Source organism: Festucalex cinctus, chromosome 16, assembly GCF_051991245.1.
Source record: "Festucalex cinctus isolate MCC-2025b chromosome 16, RoL_Fcin_1.0, whole genome shotgun sequence".
NCBI classification, from domain to species: Eukaryota; Metazoa; Chordata; class Actinopteri; order Syngnathiformes; family Syngnathidae; genus Festucalex; species Festucalex cinctus.
In genome coordinates this window covers 16,095,599-16,115,182 of record NC_135426.1, presented here as the reverse complement: position 1 = coordinate 16,115,182, position 19,584 = coordinate 16,095,599, and the positions used below count along the sequence as shown (strand labels likewise).

Here is a 19,584-nt window from a genome sequence, read left to right as displayed (position 1 = left end):
TTTATGTCATTCTTGCTAACAGTACTGGCAAAAAAAAAGAAAAAAAAGTGCGTGTTGTCCAATTGAGCGCAGTGACGTCAGCAATTGGGAGCAGGAAGTGACCGTCGCAGGAACGAGACTGGACGAGTGGACGAAAAATATAGCAGCGATGAAGAGGACCTGACTGTGCGAAAATTTTGTTCAGCAATTGGACAATTTGACTTATGAAACACGATGAAGTGTTGCGTCCGGACTGGATTTGAGGCATCGCCAAGGTTTGTTTCCTCCTCCTAGCTCGCTTTAGCTAACACCGGAGGTTAGCTTTAGCATGAAGTCATTGAATATTCACCACTGAACGCCCCAATTGTTTAATTAGGGCCGCCACATACAGGTGTTCAACCAAGGATTTTTATTATCTCTTTTTCCATTTCGTTTTGGCTAAAGCGGAAAGCTAAGGGAGACTGAAGCTGCATGACAGGCTTCCACCAATGCGTCGTGGTGAGCTGTTAACGATACGAGTCTACGACGGAGGCACTTTTGTTCTAGTATAATAATTAACCTACATCTGTCGACTGGGGCCAAATGAGTCATGGGCTATAACGGTAGACCGAAAATCATGGTTCGATCCGAAATGTGTAGTAAATTGAGCCTCAGAGGCGTTCAAGCTCTTGCTCCACTTGTCCGTAAGTCTGAGCAAGACTTGGGGAGCCTAACTCATACCTGCGACTATGTACTTCGTGTATAGCTGAAATTACTTGTGTGACTAGTGTGTTCCTGCTCTTCCTGCTCTGCTTGAATGCTGACACCGCACTGGAGCCCCAGACATGGCATGGGTACATTAAAATTTAGCTTACTGCTGAGTTAAAAGTAACCCAAATTGGGTGAAATAGCTCACTCAGTGCTGGGTCCAAAAGGGGCCGCCAGTGCTAGTTTGTTTATAAATAAAATTATCATTTAAAAACCTCATTTTAAATACCCTTGGCTTGTCTTTGTCATATTAAAATTGGTTTGATGAAATGAAAACTTTGCAAGTGGTAAATATGGGGGGGAACTAAGGAAGGGGGCAAATACTTTTTTGTTCACGGCGATTTATACTATACCATAAGAAGAAATGTTTACGAGTCAGGGATTGCACCGTTCTGACAGTAAATACAATAAAACACTAAAAACAAAGACATGTCTCATGATGTGTCACAGGCCAAACAATAAAAATGTGTTTTAAGATTAGTTATAATGGCCGCAGGAAAAACTCATGTGGTTACAAAAATTGCCATTGCCACTTATTGATGAGAACATTAGAAGAAACAACACATACCTTTAGGTTAGGTGCACTAACATTTTCTACTGGATCACATTCCCAGACTGCAGTTTTATAGATTCACTCCTTTTTGTTTTTTAAAATTGTTTCCTGTCTTTCTTGGCAATGTGGACTGGTAAATGATTAAGTAAAATGGTCATCATAAAGTTCTGTATTTGAATCACAATTACACATGACAGCCAACTTGCTCAAAATTATTTGTGCTTGAAGTGGTCTGGTTGAGAGTGTTGGTTGTAACTTTTGAACATTATCGTGACTGAACTCAAGAAATTGTCAACCATTCTTATCATCCAACCTTTATCTGTAGGTCACTCACCTAGGCCTGTCCCAATAGTGAATTTTTTTTTTACAGAACAATTGATTTTCCCAAAACTATCATAATACACACACTAATATCGTTTTCTTATGCTGCTGATAGTCTTAAATTGAGTATATCCCTTCTTAAGCGCAAATATGTTTTTATTCTCAAGAATATTGAACGTGGGTATTGAAATGTATAACTATAAATAAAATATCTTGGATAAATTAGGACGCCTAGGCGGCTAAATTGATGTCAGTCGAGAGCCCCGGAAGTAAAAGTTTAAATTAGAGAAACTTAAACCGGGCTGGTCGTTCATGTATTATATTGCTGAGGCTTAAAGAAAAGTTAGAAAATAATGTAACCCTCATTTTTCCAAATAAAAGGAACACAACCATAAACACACGTTCATGGTCTCTGTTTATGTAAAACACATTTATCTTCAAAAAAAAAAAAAAAAAAAAAAGCAATTTTTGAGTGGCTCGACTTAGAAGGAAGAAAAACAGCAAGAAATCTGCAAAATAGTAAGTTAAAATGCAATAGATAAAATTATGGTCACACATCAAAACTGATGATAGAGCAAAACTGCAATATTCTGAACCATCAAGTGATGAGGGGACCGTGCATATAATTTATTTTGATACATGCAGTATGTATATGTTAACACGAAGCCTCAACATCATAAATAGTTATCTTTGGTAACTCTTGAAAACATGTCAAAAGTGTAGATGTTTAATAGTTTTACAGTTGAATTGTCCTGCTGTCCTGCCAGAGGGCTCCGCCATTCACCAGAAAGAAGCTTTTGACCTCAAAGCGGAAGTTGAGGCTAGTGTAATTGCTGTGTGACTAGCCACAGTGGTTGGTAAACAAAAGAGTTCATGTCAAGACCTGGTCAAAACAGTTATGCAATATTGTCAAAAACTGAAAAACTGTCACTATGGAATTATAAATCAGCTGTTTAAGACGTTAAGTAATGGCAGGAGGGAGGAAGCTGTTGAATTTATCTGCTGGTTTTAGTTTGCAGTGTTCAGTAGTGATTATCTGAGGTAAGGAGCTGTAAGAGGTGGTGACCAGGATGTGGAGGGTCTAAGATCATTTTGCCCGCCATTGTCTTAGTTGTTGCGTGGAGCTTTTATCTGTTGATCATGCCTGCAGAGTGAAGTGCGGCACATGCAACCTGTCTTCTGTTTGTCACCCAGGGCACGGCTGCTTTGCTAAATGGAGTCGGAGCAGCTATACCACAGAGGCTACTCCAGGAACAGCTACAACAGCATCGCCAGTGCCAGCAGCGACGAGGAGCTGCTTGATGGAGCAGGCATCGTCATGGACTTCCACACCACAGATGACGACAACTTGCTAGATGGCGATGCTTCCTCCCCAGGTAGGGAGAATCTAGACGGGGTCCTCCATGTGGACTTGACCAACATAGTCTCAATGAGAGCCCTTCATCCTTATCGTCATGTGATCAGTCCGTCTTATGTTACCAATTCACTTCTACTTCCAGTGTACACACTTAATGGTTCTAAAAACGTTTTGGGTTCAGGGCGACATTTTTCAGAAGCCCTGCGGCCCCCGCCCTATAATCCCAACACCAAATGAACGTTTATGGTGCACATGAAAATGGAGTTAAAAATTTTTATTTATTTTTTTTCAACATTTTAACCTAAACCTGTCCTGATTCAGGAACTTAAGCAAATTGAATTGAATTAAATTTAGAGCAAACTCTTAATATTTGCAGGGAATAAGGACTGAGCCCTGCCGCAAATATCAAAAATGTGACTAATTTACGCCGAAGCAAAAAGTTTGTAATTGCCGTTTGATGCTAATCAGGGTTTTTCCTGGCTCAAATTGAGGCAGAGGTGGTACCATCCAGACTAGGGCCTGACCGATTAATCAGCTGCCGATTTTAATCGGCCGAAGAATGTTATATTAATGGAACATTAAGCCTTAATATTTTATTTCAATGCTGTTCAAACATGAAACAAATTACAACCTGTTTATTAAATAGAGTGGCTCGCAGTTATAAGACTGAAGTTTCAGATAAATAATACATTTTCATACAAATCTTACAGTGTACACGTACAAGTTTCCTGAATAGTATTTTCTAAATTTGAGTAAAAAAAATCACAACAATCAACTTATAAATTCATATCGGGATTCATCGGTATCGAATCGTGACCTATAAATCGTGATACGAATTGAATCAAAATCAATCAAAATGTGTCAATTTGGATCCGTTTCTCAGCAGATGTGGTGACTAGGTGATGTCTGGATGACCTAAAAATAATTGCTAATAACTACAAAACAGTAGCAGCACAAACTAAATTTTTTACGGCACAAACGCAACAGACTATTTCCCCCAAAATTTGCGTGGGGTGGGGAGTCAACTTCACAACAAACAAAAGGCTGCGTTTGAATTGAAGGAATACCACTTCTGTCAATGGGCTTTTACATTGACTGCTAGCAATAGCATTAGCATAGTCGATGTAAAAAGAAGCATGTCTTAAATTTAAAATTTGAATAAATGCTTCATCAACATTTTAAGACATAGAGGTTAAGTTTAAACAATGGCCACTGTAACTTACCAGATATGAAACGAGCAAGGCAAACGTGGGCATTTGTGATCTATGTATATAATGTATGTCCTCAGTCCAGTCTGTGCGTTTAATCGCTGGCAGCCACAGGCTCTTCCACTCTTTCTGAAATGGCTTGTTTCCTCGGAATTGAGAATTTATACTGATTTGTACATCTGGAGCGCTGGACAACGGACGACATCCAGTGATTACTGTTTGTTGTTCGTCGACAGGGGAAGGGAACGTGCACGGTGATTACCCTTCAGGCCTATCAGGCACTGGCGGAAAGTTGTTGCTGTAAATGGCAATTCATTATTCTAAACAGATCTCAGTGTTTTCATGGGAACACATACTTGTTCACTTGCATGCACATATTAAATCAAGCCACAAAATGTAGTCCAGTATGTTTGTTTTTTTTCTTCCTCATGGCAATCGCAAGACAAAAGTTTTCTTTGAAATACAGTACTGTGTTGTATGTGCCCCAACTAGTCTAAACACTGCGTTCTGATTAATATTGATTGCATTAGTGGGATAAGGATTAAACAGATTAATCCATCGATTTTCATCTATCTCAGGGAGCATTTTGACTTTGTCACATTTTTTCTGCTGTTGAATGAAATTGACATGAAAGATCAAACTAGCGCTGGCCGCTGGGGAGAAAAAGTCGACCAATTTGAAGTACATGTTTGTGTGTAGTTATTTTTATTGTATATCTGTGTATTTGCTTATTCATGGTCCTGTTTTTTTTTTTGTGTTTTTTTTTATTTTGTTTTTGTTGGATGGGGGGTGGCTCTAGTCTTTCTTGCCTGGGGTCGACAGGGAGTCTAGAAACGCCTCTGCGAACAGGCTATGAGTGTTGGTTGGTGTGTGATGATGTCATCAGCCTTGAAGTCAGCTGCTGCAGTGGAGAGAAAGGAGAGAGGGAAGAGAGGGCGCGCGACGGGAGGGTTAGTGCAAGGCGACACACAGCGTCTCTCTGTGTCAGTGCCTTGTGCAGCCCTGCTCTCATTTCTCCAGCAAAAATGGCAGCAGCCGACACACACGCACATAAAGCAGTGCGCAGTGGAGCCTAGCTTAGCTTATTTTATCCTAGCCTAGCCTCGGCTCACTGACTCAGTCCATCAACATGGAGGAGGACGACACGGGTGCCGACCCCTATTTGCCTTACGACGGGGGAGGAGATACCATCCTCCTGCGGGAGATCCAAAGACGAGGTATGAGGCACCAGGCAGAGCCTTTGACGCGCCGTTGCTATTGACGACGTCGTGCGGCAGTACAAGGATAATAAGATTAAGCAAGAGGCCTTGTGAGCCATGTTGACCGCAGCCCGTTCGTCGGCTTCTGTCATGCTACCATACGTGAACTGTTTGTTTATGCGTCCAAATGGAGCCCCGCACATGGGTGAGCCCTGTTGGGCCATACTGATACAAGTCAAGTGGTCATGCTCAAGCAGCTTTGATATCCTTGATAACCAATTACAAGTCATCACATGGACGGCAATATTTGTATTTCAAATGTGTGCCCTGCTATTGCAACGCATCTGATCAAGCACTTTCTCAACAAGTACAGCTGACTAATGGGGGGGTCAAACGCATAGTCGAGGCTGCCAAAAAAAAAAAAAGTGAGCGCACCCTGCAGCGGGAGCCTGAATTTACTCTGGATTGATGAGAGCTAGTCATGTCAAGAGAAGAGAAAGTACAATGAGGAGCCTCACGTTGAGCAGAGGTTTGAAATATCCGCCAGCCCTGTGGTATGTCTTCATGGAAGAGGATTCCACAGGCAACCTGTCAAGTGGAACTCGTGACTCCAGTTAAGGCAATGCTTGAAAATGGTGACCACACATAATTTTGACACTTTGGGCATTTTCAGGTAGGGGTGTGCTGACTTTTGTTTCCACAGGTTTTGAAATTATTAGCTCTATTTTGAGTGTTCTTGGGGGAAGATAGTTAAATATTCAGCATTGGCCCATGAAAAGATATTATCTGAAGAAATTGAGGGGTATGCACACTTTTGTGAGTTGCTTTGTGGAAATGAGTATTACAGTTGCGGGCTGATAGTGGGGGACCTTCTCTCTCTATTTATACCTCAGCTCTTCCAGTAGACCTCTGTGCTACAATAATTGATGAATAAAGCCCTTCAGACCCATCAATCATTGCAGTGGACATGACATATTTGTGTGTCTAAATCAATAAAACCCATAATTTGCATGATGTCAACACTTCTGGTTCATGATTGGCTCCTCCATGGCTGTGCTCCTTTTGATCAAGTCCTTCTTTGTTGTATTGTTGATAATAGTTATGCAAAGGCCTTTGAATTGTCTACATGAATGGGATCAATGAATGATCATTATCCATCTGGCTATTGCCAGGTTAGAGTCATCTGGCCGTGAAGGATGAAATGTTATCTAAATTTATTATACTATCAAACCTGATATTTAGTGTACCCCCCCCCGGTCTCTCTTGCTCTATCTATCGATCTCTCTCTCTCCCTCTCTCTGACAGGTTCCAACTATGCCATGTCTAATGGAGGTGGTGCGCCCAGCAGCTCCACCCACCTGCTGGACTTCTTAGAGGAGCCCATTCCAGGTGTGGGCACCTATGACGACTTCCACACCATCGACTGGGTGCGTGAGAAGTGCAAGGACCGTGAAAGACACCGGAAGGTAAAGAATGACCTGTTTAACCACTACCAGGACACATCAATGGCATTTTATCTGGGATTTGCAACTCTGAGCCATCGCCCTCTAAACAAATATTGACTCAGGTTTCACCGTTTGAATTTTATGTGGTGAGTTAAGTTGTGTTGTAATGTTTTCCAACAGCATACAGCACTAGACAAAAATGGTACAAAAAGTTAGAGTTCTTTAATAATTGGTCGATTATAATCGGCGGCTGATGAATCAGTCGGGCCCTAATTTGTAGTATTTGTAGTTTGGAATGACTATTGTAGTATGTTTTCCTAATGTGTGTGCAGATCAACAGTAAAAGGAAGGAGTCTGCGTGGGAGTTGACCAAGAGTCTGTATGACGCCTGGTCCGGATGGCTTGTTGTAACGCTCACGGGCTTGGCCTCCGGTAATGGCCTTTCTCCTTTACTTCCAATCGGAATGTTTCTGCTAGCTACACTTATTTTGCCAACAGATTGTGGAGCAGAGTTTTTCCTTGCCCAAATGAGGCCAGTCACCTCTGGTGTATATGCTGTGCCTTCCCCAAAAGGCTCAATCAAATGCCTAGTATTTTGTTTTTCCGTCCTTCTAGAGATGCTAACGTGACTTCATTAACATGACATATCTTGGTTATGTGACTTACATCATCTTGGTCTGGTTCCCCTTGCGGCAGGCGCGTTGGCCGGCCTGATCGACATCGCCTCCGACTGGATGAACGACCTGAAGGAGGGCGTGTGTCTGAGCGCCATGTGGTTCAACCACGAGCAATGCTGCTGGACGTCCAACGAGACCACGTTCGCCGAGAGGGACAAGTGTCCCCAGTGGAAGAGCTGGGCCGAGCTCATCTTGGGCCAGGCCGAGGTGAGCCGCATAGAAAGTTGCGGATCAAGGATGTGTGTTTTTAATTGCTCTCCCCAATGCAGGGCCCGGGCTCGTACATCATGAACTACTTCATGTATATCTACTGGGCTCTGTCCTTCGCCTTCCTCGCCGTGTGCCTGGTCAAAGTTTTTGCACCATACGCCTGTGGATCAGGGATTCCAGAGGTAAATGAAAAATCTTTCTTTTTTTGCTCGCTGTCTACACCCGGCCAAACTAAATGCTTGCTTAGTTTTTATTTGTTGTGTTTTTATTCATATCTGTTGCACTCTTTAAATAGTTTGAAGGCAGGCTTAATAATTATTCATCTCAATGTTTGTTTTTTGACACCTTGTATCATGCACCTCTGTCAGATACTCCAAATATTTGCTTGCTTACTATATTTCATAGTTTGTTTTTGTACAAGTTATTTTTCTATTGCTGACATCGGGCCTCAAGCATCTAACCATGATTCAATTTTATTTAAACCTAAAAACAAAATATACCAGATGGCACTTTTACAGTACAACTAATGCTTGCATAGAGGGATCACATATATTTTTGGATAGTTTTACCCATCCCACATGTTTTCAACACATCAAAACTGAAACTTTTTAAGGTAGATCTCAACTTAACAAAACACACAAGGGAATTTATTTATGACATTTCATGTAAATGGTAAAAAAATCTACGACAGTGTATTCATGCTGCGATAAATGCGTGTTCATGAAAATTAGCATAGATGTTAAGGTCAGGATAAAGCGCTGGCCTCTTTCTCTGGCTCTCAGATCAAGACCATCTTGAGCGGCTTCATCATCAGGGGCTACCTGGGCAAGTGGACCCTGATGATCAAGACCGTCACCTTGGTGCTGGCAGTGGCGTCGGGCCTGAGTCTAGGAAAGGAGGGCCCGCTGGTCCATGTGGCCTGCTGCTGCGGGAACATCTTCTCTTACCTCTTCCCCAAGTACAGCAAGAACGAGGCCAAGAAACGAGAGGTACACCAAACATGGCCCATGTTTTCCGCTCCACTTTTTCCATTTACGCTAGCGCTTGGTCTCGCTCAGGTTCTCTCTGCCGCGTCGGCGGCTGGCGTGTCGGTGGCTTTCGGCGCGCCCATAGGTGGCGTTCTCTTCAGTTTGGAAGAGGTGAAGCGTCAAGTTAAGACGTGTGCTGTCAATATAAGAGTGACACCTTTCCTGTCTCTCCTCCAGGTGAGCTATTACTTCCCCCTCAAGACGTTGTGGCGTTCGTTTTTCGCTGCCCTGGTGGCCGCCTTTGTCCTGCGCTCCATTAACCCGTTTGGAAACAGCCGCCTGGTACTGTTCTACGTGGAGTACCACACGCCCTGGTACCTGTTCGAGCTCCTCCCCTTCATCCTTCTGGGAGTTTTTGGGGGCCTGTGGGGCGCCTTCTTCATCCGAGCCAACATTGCTTGGTGTCGGCGACGGAAGTCAACCCGCTTTGGCAAGTGCTTGGAATTACACTTAACATTAGAATCTCTTATATAGAATTACCATTTGCATTTTTTAAAATAGTATTACCCCTCCCATATACTTTAAAAATATTTCAACTTGATAAAATGCACTTGAAATGTTTTTTAAAGTGTTTCCTAGCATGTCTATGGCTGTCAAGAAAATATATTGTCACTAGTGTTGTCACAATGCCAAAATTTTCACTTTGATACTATACCTGCATAAAATACCTCGACACCGGTACTGAATCGGTACTGCGACAAAAATCTAAAACATTTTCAATTTTCTTTTCAATTATTGACAAATTTTCACTATTTATGGGCTGGCCCAGTCTTTGGTACAAAAAAGAAATACTGTGACAAGTTAAAAATCTGCAAAATGGGGATGTTGGATGTAATAAGATTGTCTTTAATTAACCTCAGGTAAATACCCGGTTTTGGAGGTGATCCTGGTAGCGGCGATCACAGCCGTGGTGGCATTCCCGAACCCGTACACCCGCCAGAACACCAGTGAGCTGATAAAGGAGCTCTTCACCGACTGCGGCCCGCTGGAGTCCTCGCAGCTCTGCCAATACCGTAGCCAGATGAACGGCAGCAAGGCCTTCACGGACAACCCCAACCGGCCCGCCGGGCCCGGCGTCTACGCCGCCATGTGGCAACTCTGCCTTGCGCTCATATTTAAAATCATCATGACCATCTTCACCTTCGGCCTCAAGGCGAGCTTGCCTTTTGATGTTTGCCTGATCCAGATGTGATACAGGACTAAAATCAACTACTTTCCCCCTCCCAGGTTCCATCCGGTTTGTTTATTCCCAGTATGGCCATCGGGGCTATCGCGGGGCGAATCGTTGGCATCGCCGTGGAGCAGCTGGCGTATTACCACCACGACTGGTTCCTGTTCAAAGAATGGTGTGAGGTTGGCGCCGACTGTATCACGCCGGGACTTTACGCCATGGTGGGGGCCGCGGCCTGCCTTGGTGAGTCTTTTGATTGTGGAGACTTCGGAATGGCAGAAAAAATGATTAGCATCATTATGGTTATGTCCTCTGCAGGTGGCGTAACCCGTATGACCGTCTCCTTGGTGGTCATCGTCTTCGAGCTGACGGGCGGCCTTGAGTACATCGTTCCCCTTATGGCCGCCGTCATGACCAGCAAATGGGTGGGCGACGCTTTTGGCCGTGAGGGCATCTACGAGTCCCACATCCGTCTCAACGGGTACCCCTTCCTGGACGCCAAGGAGGAATTCACGCACACCACGCTCGCCAGGGAGGTGATGCGGCCGCGCCGCTGCGACCCACCACTCGCCGTGCTGACGCAGGATGACCTGACCGTGGACGACTTGCAGGCTGTCATCAACCAAACCAGTTACAACGGCTTTCCAGTGATCGTGTCCAAGGAGTCCCAGAGGCTTGTGGGTTTCGCTCTGCGCAGGGATATCACCATCGCTATAGGTAACCGGCCCCTTTTTCACTACTGCACCTTTTTGATTGCTCCATGTACTGCAATAATACTAGGGATGTGACGATAATGGAAATATAATGGAAATATCGTGATATTGCGATATTAAAACTATCAGCGTCGTCATGTCACAATATTAAAAGCAGTACATCTGTTAGAGAAAAATAAAAAAAAGGTCAGGTTGATTTCCATTTGTGCAGTTCTCATACCCTCTGGTGGCTAGTTTTTTAATGCTGTTTAATTTTTACAAGGCACGTTTTGGCCCTTTTATGTTTAAAATTAGGGCCCGACCGATGAATCGGCCACAGATTATAATCAGCCGATTATTGCCCTTCAAACATCTGCCAAAACAATTGAACAATTCGGCCAAATGCTGGATTATTTTCCCCTTAAAACTTTATGATTGAAGATAAATTCTCCGTCACTGGACACTGACACGATGTAAACAATCTCCTGCTCAGTTTTTGTGATTTCCTCCTATCCATCAAAAAGCACCCCCCAAAATTCAGAAGACTGCAGCTTTGCTTAACTCCACGCTGATGGTTTGCGCAATGCTCTGAATTACCCGCGTGCCACCTTCACGAGAATGATGCGCACTGCCGACTTCCACTTCAAGCCGATTTAGTAAAGGAATATCTTCAGAATAGGAAGACATGGGACGGGCATGCTTAGCCTTATGAAAGGCGAGGAGAAAATTATTGCACAGAGCTTGTTGTTGTTCGTCAGAGAGAGAGAGATTTATATCCATTATTTATCCATTATTTACAAAAGCATAATATATATATATTAGTATGAGCTCTTTTTTTTTTTTTTTCACCAACCTATCCACAACATTGTGATAATTATCGTATCGTGAGCTTCATATCGTGGTATCGTATTGTGATGTTTGGATATTGTTCCATCCCTGAATAATACACAGTGGCTTGAGAGTAAAAATCGTCCTCCTTTCTTCCCCCCGACAGAGAACGCTCGCCGCAAACAGGAGGGCATCATGTTGAACTCCAGGGTGTACTTCACCCAGCACGCCCCCACCCTGCCCGCCGACAGCCCCCGGCCCCTCAAGCTGCGCTCCATCCTGGACATGAGCCCCTTCACCGTCACCGACCACACCCCCATGGAAATCGTGGTGGACATCTTCAGGAAGCTGGGCCTGCGCCAGTGCTTGGTCACTCACAACGGGTGAGTGGTGATCAGTTGCACTCAGTGGTCACTGTTGTCCCGCCCTAAAGCGCGCCCCCCCCCCTCAACCCCGTTCCCAAGTGGCTAGCTGTGCGAGTAACAGGTGTGTGTTGCAGGATTGTGTTGGGCATCATCACAAAGAAGAATATAATAGAGCATCTGGAGGAGCTCAAGCAGCACACGAAGCCGCTGGTGACTAGCCAAGCCACTTTGCACACAACACACCGACCCACCCTACCCTTAAGGGAGGGACACATGAAGCTTGGTGTGGAAAAAAAAAAGAGTGGCGGCTTTATCCTCTGCTTTCCCTTTCTGCTTGGGAGTGGCTCATGCCGGGCTCAGACTTGTCAGATTACCCGATAAATTCGCTCTGTGTCGTGGCCGGACATATTGTCACACTACAAGTCTGAAACCGGAAAGACACCACCCGATCATTGCGTGCTGTCATGCCAAGATTTCCGCGTCGGCATTGGTGTCGGGAAGGCGTTGAACGTCGTTGAACGTGTCACACTACACGGGCTATGCTACGTCAAGACAACCCAAAATCGTGTATGACATGCCCCGTTTGTCCGCGACACGTTGGTCGGGCCAAAATCGGGCTGTTTTCTTGTAGTCTGACCAAGGCATAAGTTATGACAAGCTGGGAATTTGCTACCTTATAGCAAAGGGCCGTAGAAAAGAAGTAGCCGTAGATTAGTCACATTGTAGCAACCGTGGGCGCAGAGCCATGTAGTGAAGCACCTTAGCCATAGATTTAGCCATGTCTCAAAGCTGTAAACAGTGAAGACAATAATGAGATGTTGCTGTGAGCGGGTCTATTTGTCCAAAAAGTTGCTAAATGTCATTTCCATTGCTTAATGACTGTACATAGAAAATGAAGGAGTTTATACAATGCCATTACTCCAATTGAACCGTCATTTCAACAAAACATGATTTGAACATTGTTGCTACTTGCTTGCAGGAAAAAGGTTATTAGGATTCCATTTCGTGCCATCAATAACTTGACTTTTCTTCTTGTGTTTTTTTTTCTTTTCTTTTTTTCTTCCCCCTCCTTGAAACCTTCCTGCTCTTTGGATGTCGTTGGACCCATTGCCATAATGACCACATGGCGAGTCGTACATTTGAGGGCATTGTCGTTGTCCTAGCAAGGACTGTGGTGTTAGATGCTGTGTGCTATCAAATGTGTCGTGTAGGAAGTTGATTTACCCAACCCTGGCTGACTCCCATTTAAGTGAATTCTGGGAACTCCTGCTTTCTACGGTTCTTTTCACACAATTCTGTCACCACTTAAGCTAACTGCTAAGCTAGCAAGCTTAGCAGTTAAGCGAGGCTAATATGCTACTATTGAAACTTGAACTTGAAAATTAGCAAATGCTAATTTGTTGCAAATTTGGCTGGTTCATCGCCATACCAGGCCATATAATAATTAGCATCTAGTTAACATGTTAGCATTAGCAATCCAGCATTGCTGAGCTAATAGCCACACTAATATGGAATTAAAAATTATTTTAATATGCCAACTTGAAAATGCCAAACATCGTGTGGTAGAAACATTCCATGTTGTGTACTTAACCATTGCAAATAATTAGCACAGACATTCACCATACCAAACAGATGAAGCACATTAGCATGATAGCTGCTAAGCTAATATCTAGGCTAAAAAAAAAAAATACAGAAAACATGTTTTTTTGCACATTAATGTACAGTCTAATCAAGCTGAAACCCACTTATTAGCACAGCATAGTAGCATTAGCATGTACTGAAGCACACAAACCCAGATTGTAAATTGCTTTTTAGATCATCACATTAACAGGCTTACAGAAGCTAGCATTAGCTCGTTGAGCCTATTGTTATCATGTAGCCAGGCTAATAGGTTGCATATGTTAGCATATTAGCTTTAGCACGTATGCAAATATAACAAAGTGAAATTCCCAGCAGCGGAGGCTCTCCTTTCCCACAAGGGTAACACTTTGGTTTTCTGGGTTTCTTCCTTTTGAAGCGGCGTCTGTGTGTTATGCGTACTACTTGTTGGTGCTATCACTATCAACTTCCTTTCACCACGGCTTAGGTCCAAAGCTTGCCACCGGTTACGCTGACAACACCATCATGGGGTCAAATGCAGAGGAAAGAAAAAAAAAACTGAACTCTTCCTCTCTCTCTCTCTCTGTCACTTAGGCGCCTTCTGGGTATCGTCACGAAAAAGGATATCCTGCGCCACATGGCTCAAATGGCAAATCAAGATCCCGAGTCAATCATGTTCAACTGATCCGATCCTTTCAGGATAAGGACGAGGAAGTGTGCCTCTTGGATGACACCTATCACCTATGACTTTGTTTCCCCACCTTTGTTCCCGTTTGTGTGCTTCAGCCGTTCCAGTTGATTGACGGCTGATGGGTGAGTTGACATACATGCACACGCCTTACAAATGGTGGTCCCAATTGTCACTTCCTCGCAAATGAACGTTGCAGGAGTTCCACACGGCGTTTATCAGGTGTGCAATATCTTTTTTTTTTTCTTTTTTTCTTTTGTTCACTGATCCCTCCATTGTGAAGTTGAAGGCAAAAAAAAAAATAATCTGTGAATTTATTGTGTGTGATTTGCTTTCCACTACTGCTTTTTTCTCTCTTTGGCGTCACTCTAACTGGAAAGAGTCCAGCGTTACCCTTTGACCTCTCAGTGCTGAAGAAAATCAATGAAGAACTTAACGACAAATAGGCTCACCCCATGTCCATTTTACCGCAGAGTGGGCCGGCCGGGAATCATTTTGTTTCAACAAATTGTGCAAAAAGAAAACGTGTTGCTTTGTGCTCCCCAACAAACCCATTGAAGATGTTTGCCCATCCGTCCGTCCTGCTGAGGTCCGGTGACGATCCATCTCGCTTTAATTTATCAAGTTGTGCAACTTTGTGATCTTTGATTGTACATTTGGAACATGAAGGTTCATTAAATTTGGATTGAAATTTTAAGTTTGACTAATAATGGATTTGTTTTTTTTGTGCTATATCGCTCAGCACTAAATTGTAAAATGAAAGACGACACGCTTTGTTTCATCATCGCTTGTATTGACTACAAAAGGCATCAGGAGAGCACCGGTAAGTAGCAGAGAAGATCCAACCAAATGTGCCACATGGCTCTCGGTCATAGAACAGGAAAAGTACAAAGGTAGTGGTGAGGGAAAAAATTGAGTTGGTATCATTTGTTCTGTCAATTTACAAAAACAAACAAAAAAAAGATTGATGGATTTTTTTTTTTTGCCAATCAATAAGGGTAAGCAGTCAGTAACAAGAGACAAACGGCAGATTAAGTGCTTGGGTACTCCAGTGCGCATTTCACTGATTCTTACTGAACCAAAAACGTGGAAATGAATCACTGACATTAGGAGGGAGCATTACATGTACTGTATTCAAATTGCAATATAGTGAATCCATCAAAACGGGAAAGAAGGAATGATACCCAGATTGAAACATGAAGACATGCCAGCACTCATTTGCGGTGGAAGTAAACATTTCTTTGCTGATGGGAGTTTTACATTCAAGCGTGACACAAAATGAAACGCTGGCATATGATTGGTCAGTCGCTGGAAGGGGCGGCACAACTTTTTTGGATCAGGCGTCTTCCTTGGTCACACGTGACTCTCGTAAAAAATGTGACACGGCGGCGGGCTCTTGGTGGCGGGCTCATCGTCAGGACTCCCTTCAGCGGCGTGGATTGGCGCGGCGGGTTCCAGCTGCGGGTGCACCGACACCTGGATGGCGATGTGCTGCGGCTGCTCCTGGACCGACGAGTTGTCGGAGTCGGCGGCCGGCGATTCGCTGCGCTCCAGCTGCCGGCCCGCCGTCTCCCGCTCCTGCAGGATGGTGAGCACGTCCCTCGGGCCACCGGCGCCGTGCCGCCCCTCGGGCGCCTGCCTGAGGAAGGTGTGCCTCATCTCCTCCACGCCCACCACCTCCAGGATCTCTTCCATGAAGGTGCGGCAGTTCATGATGAGCGGCGGCAGCGGGATGCTGCGCGCCAACTCCTCGATGTAGCGTGCCAGCTCCATGGTCTTGAACTGCGTCACCTTGGCCAGCTCCAGCGTCTTGGTGGACGTGATGATGGGGATGCGCTTGGCAATCTCGAAGGCCTTCTGCAGCTTCTCGGCGCCCTCCGTGCGGAAGAACTCGTTAATGGCTTTCTCCGTCTTCTTGAGGTGGCTGCTCATCATGCACAGGCGTGTGACGTTGAGTGCCATGATGATGGTGAAAGTCACCAGGCACACCACCATGTAGTAGACGCCCATGTCGCCCTTGGTGAAGACCACGCGCAGTGTCACCGTGCAGTTGGAGGCGCCGTGCGCGTTGGACGCCATGCACGTGTACTTGCCGCGGTCGGCGAATTCGATGCTGGTGATATTGAGGACGCCGTTCTCCAACAGCCACCACTTGCCACCTGGGGAATTTTATTCAAGTTAACTTCAATTTTTTTTTTTGTCAGCCCCATGGAAGAAGAAAATATTGACAATGAGAGCACTACTGCCACCTACTGCCGTGGAGGTGCAATTACACTTTTTTCTCATATAAATTATTTTATCAGCCCCATGGAAGAAGAAAATATTGACAATGAGAGCACTACTGCCACCTATTGCCGTGGAGGTGCAATTACACTTTTTTTCTCATACAAAAAAATAATAATTCTACTTGAAGACTGTTTTAAGGCTGTATCAGTAAAAGGAAAAGCATGGCTTGGTGTGGGCTTATCTTACCGCCGCCGCTATCATCCGTGTCTACGAGGTCGCCGTGAGAGTTGAACCATTTGATGCTGGGGAAAGGGTCACCGCTGACATTGCAGTCAATCAGCACATAGCTTCCCTCGTGGGCGATCAGCTGGCTCGTGGCGGCAAGCACAGCCGGGACGGACCCGCCGCCGCCGTCCGTCCCGTTTCCATCTCCCGATGAGGTGGCAGCAATGGCGTGAAAGGCGACAAGCGACAAGAGAAGCACAAACTCGAGTCCAGCTGCCCGCAACATGTTCTTTTTTTGGGACTGTCGATATGTCAGCAGGTCATTCCTCCGTCTGGCGGCGCCGTGCGAGCTGACTGGCTATCTCGGTTGAGTGGCAGGAAACATCTCACTGCAAACAAATGTGATTACAAATGAGCCAAGACAAATATTCTCATGTTGAGAGAACATTCAGCAACAGCCGTAGTGCATACAAATTTAACAGTAGATGTGTTTGAGGCCAATCTTACACTGGGCATTTGCAATGACAACGTGAACAAACGTTATCACACCATTGGTTGGTCCAGTTCTATCTTGTCAGCCAATCACGAACCACGTTATGTACGGGTCAAGTGGCTGAAACCTACTAAGATTGTAAGAGTTTGTTTTTTTGTTTTTGTTTTTAGCTGGTTTGTCCGCAACCTTTTTGTAAATGTGTACTTTTAGTTGAGGTTTTAGTATTAGTTTTAGTTTTTGGCCTATTTGTCAGTTACTGGTTTGGTCCATAACATATCAGAAAATAGGCAAAAATGTTTGTTTTATTTAAGAAAATTACTGGATTGTCAAAATTGTTCTTGATTACTCTGATACTCCATTAATTGTTGATTAGTCAATCAATTGTTGCACCTGTAATAAAAAATGGGACAATTTTAAGGTAGAAACTAAGCACATATATATTTTCAAATGAGGTATAAAAACAGACGAGTCGACATAAATGCAATTAGGACAAAGCAAAAAGACTAATTGTACATCGTTTCTTGCTATGCAGTCCAATACAAAGGTTCCCAATTTTAGCGTAACTACCCTTAAAATGGCATTCGATCCGATTTAAAAAAAAAAAAAAAGAAGGTAGAATTGCCACTTCTGCAGCCAAACATTATCTAAAACCCGACGCAGTATAAAAGCGGCGCCGTTTTCTTCCTGGCATACACAGAACCAACCAACTGATATTATACCAAACATCAGACGACATTCTCACTCTCACACAATGGTGGCATTATTACACGCAATTACAATATACGATTAAATATGTATATATATATATATTGTGTAGTTTGTACATATATAACAATTCTGCTCAAAGGGGTGTGGGATACGGCTATGAACTGGAAAGTGGTTCTTTGTCACGGGACCCTTCGGAGCAACCAGCCGCTATACAGTTCACATAAAGCGGACGGAAATAGAAGACGTTGGCTGCCTGTGAGTGTGTGTGGCGACGACAAAAAGAGAAACAGTTTACGTTTGTTTTTTTGTTTCCTAACCCCTATAAAAGAATGACGCAGTGGGGTCGCGTCGCAAACAACGGAAATCCTCACAGCTCGTCGACGACGTTTATTTATCCAAAGCGCTGCGCAAACTTCGCGACGGAATTTCGCCTTTTTTGTATGTGTATTCTTGGACTTGTGTACTCACATCAGGGCTTGTCAGCTGTGACAAGAAGGGCGACGATGCTCTCGTCCGGACTTGCCATCAACTGAGAGAAACCGCTTTTTTCATGCCTCAAACTGCTTCGCCACTGTGGGGCGCTGCTGCTCACTTCATTGCCTCTAAGGTAGTCAACCAAATCCCGAGGTTTTTTTTTCTTTTTCTGTGGTACCATAGATATCATATACAATGGTCGAGCCAAAGAGGGGTGGCACGTGCCCCTGCTGAAATGTGATTGGACCCAGCAGACGCCAAATGATTGACATATCACGGCGCCGGCGCAGTGACGTCGCACGCCTGGCTGATGCAGCCTGCCAGCATTTTTTTTCAGTCAGACGCCTACTAATTGTTATGCCCCTCCGGAACAGTGGCTGGCGCTACCTACCACAAAGCATTATAATCCACCTCATTAGGAGTCTAGAGAAGAAGAATCACCTGTTATGAGGAGCAGTCTCCTGAGTACACACCGGCACATCAATGCACGTTGGCATTTGGCTATATCATGTTTGTTTGCCTGTGAGACGTGAGTGACTGTTTAAAATAACTTTTATGTTCAGATTATGGGTGTCAAAATTGTAGCGTTATTATCTCGTTAACTTAAAGTGCCTTTAACGGCACTATATTTTTTTAACGCTCGATTAACGACTGCTCCTTATTTGGAAAGCCTCTACTCAGGGAATTCCAGTCACCACGCAGTAGAAACGTCCACGTCAAAACTACCCAATAGAAATGCACTGGAGCTAAAATACAGTGTTTAAGGGGCAGAATGTAGCGTGGAGGAGCCATTTGGACTGTGTCTTACCACTATCACCCGTTCCATGCTTTGAAAAAACGCACTCGGTTAGCCGTTAGCATCGAGCATCAAGAGGTGTCCATTGGCACTCTGAAACCCCTGTGAGAGTAAGGAGCCGAATGGACGCCGTCTTGTCAGTTGGAGTGAGCCCAAGCCTAATTATCTTTAAATGTGAGGCGTATTTTATTCAGCATCTCCACAAAATATCTCATCAGGGTGAAAGTGAAACTACCGATGTGTTCGCTGTAACAGTAGAGCGGCCTCAGCTGCGTCTCGCATCCGAGAACTTAACAAAATAAAAGCGTCCGACGTCATGAAAATGAGTCACTAATGCAGCATTCGAGGTTGGTCGGAGTTTTCCGACTTCAAACCAGGAATTGTGTACGGGAACGCTCCCTTGAGCTCTGACAATCCACTGGGAAACTCCCACTTGTGAAGTCGGGAAAAAAATGTACAGAACCCCGACTTCACCGACGGACTACAATGTGACGTCACTCTACAATGGCGACCCCTTTGGAAACAGACCGTGAATGGTAAAACACAATTTACTCGAGTATAAAACTAGGTAGCTTTCTTCATTCATAAATATTCG

At 44.3% G+C, this 19,584-nt stretch overlaps 2 protein-coding genes across 7 annotated transcripts; one reads left to right on the top strand and one right to left on the bottom strand.

Annotated features, from left to right (window-relative positions):
* The first annotated feature begins 87 nt into the window (after window positions 1-87).
* On the top strand, window positions 88-14,764 carry clcn3 (chloride channel 3). Of its 5 annotated transcripts, none has more exons than XM_077499557.1 (15): window positions 88-254; window positions 2,795-2,976; window positions 6,670-6,830; window positions 7,142-7,241; window positions 7,506-7,693; window positions 7,756-7,878; window positions 8,479-8,685; window positions 8,755-8,835; window positions 8,902-9,149; window positions 9,580-9,877; window positions 9,952-10,138; window positions 10,214-10,612; window positions 11,582-11,798; window positions 11,915-11,990; window positions 13,974-14,764. In XM_077499557.1, exons 2-15 carry the CDS (start codon window positions 2,814-2,816, stop codon window positions 14,124-14,126), a joined length of 2,601 nt encoding a protein of 866 aa, XP_077355683.1. In that variant the 5' UTR covers window positions 88-254; window positions 2,795-2,813; the 3' UTR covers window positions 14,127-14,764. The 5 variants fall into 5 exon arrangements, with proteins under 5 accessions (XP_077355683.1, XP_077355687.1, XP_077355685.1 ...); XM_077499559.1 differs by lacking the exon at window positions 88-254 and adding an exon at window positions 325-477; XM_077499561.1 differs by lacking the exon at window positions 11,915-11,990.
* A 75-nt stretch (window positions 14,765-14,839) lies between these two features.
* Window positions 14,840-18,424, bottom strand: mfap3l (microfibril associated protein 3 like). Of its 2 annotated transcripts, none has more exons than XM_077499567.1 (3): window positions 18,188-18,424; window positions 16,540-16,907; window positions 14,840-16,226 (listed from the first exon to the last, which is right to left on the bottom strand). In XM_077499567.1, the coding sequence occupies exons 2-3, from the start codon at window positions 16,802-16,804 to the stop codon at window positions 15,421-15,423; spliced, it is 1,071 nt and encodes a 356-aa protein (XP_077355693.1). In that variant the 5' UTR covers window positions 16,805-16,907; window positions 18,188-18,424; the 3' UTR covers window positions 14,840-15,420. The 2 variants fall into 2 exon arrangements, with proteins under 2 accessions (XP_077355693.1, XP_077355694.1); XM_077499568.1 differs by lacking the exon at window positions 18,188-18,424 and adding an exon at window positions 17,026-17,990.
* Between the last annotated feature and the right edge of the window lie 1,160 nt (window positions 18,425-19,584).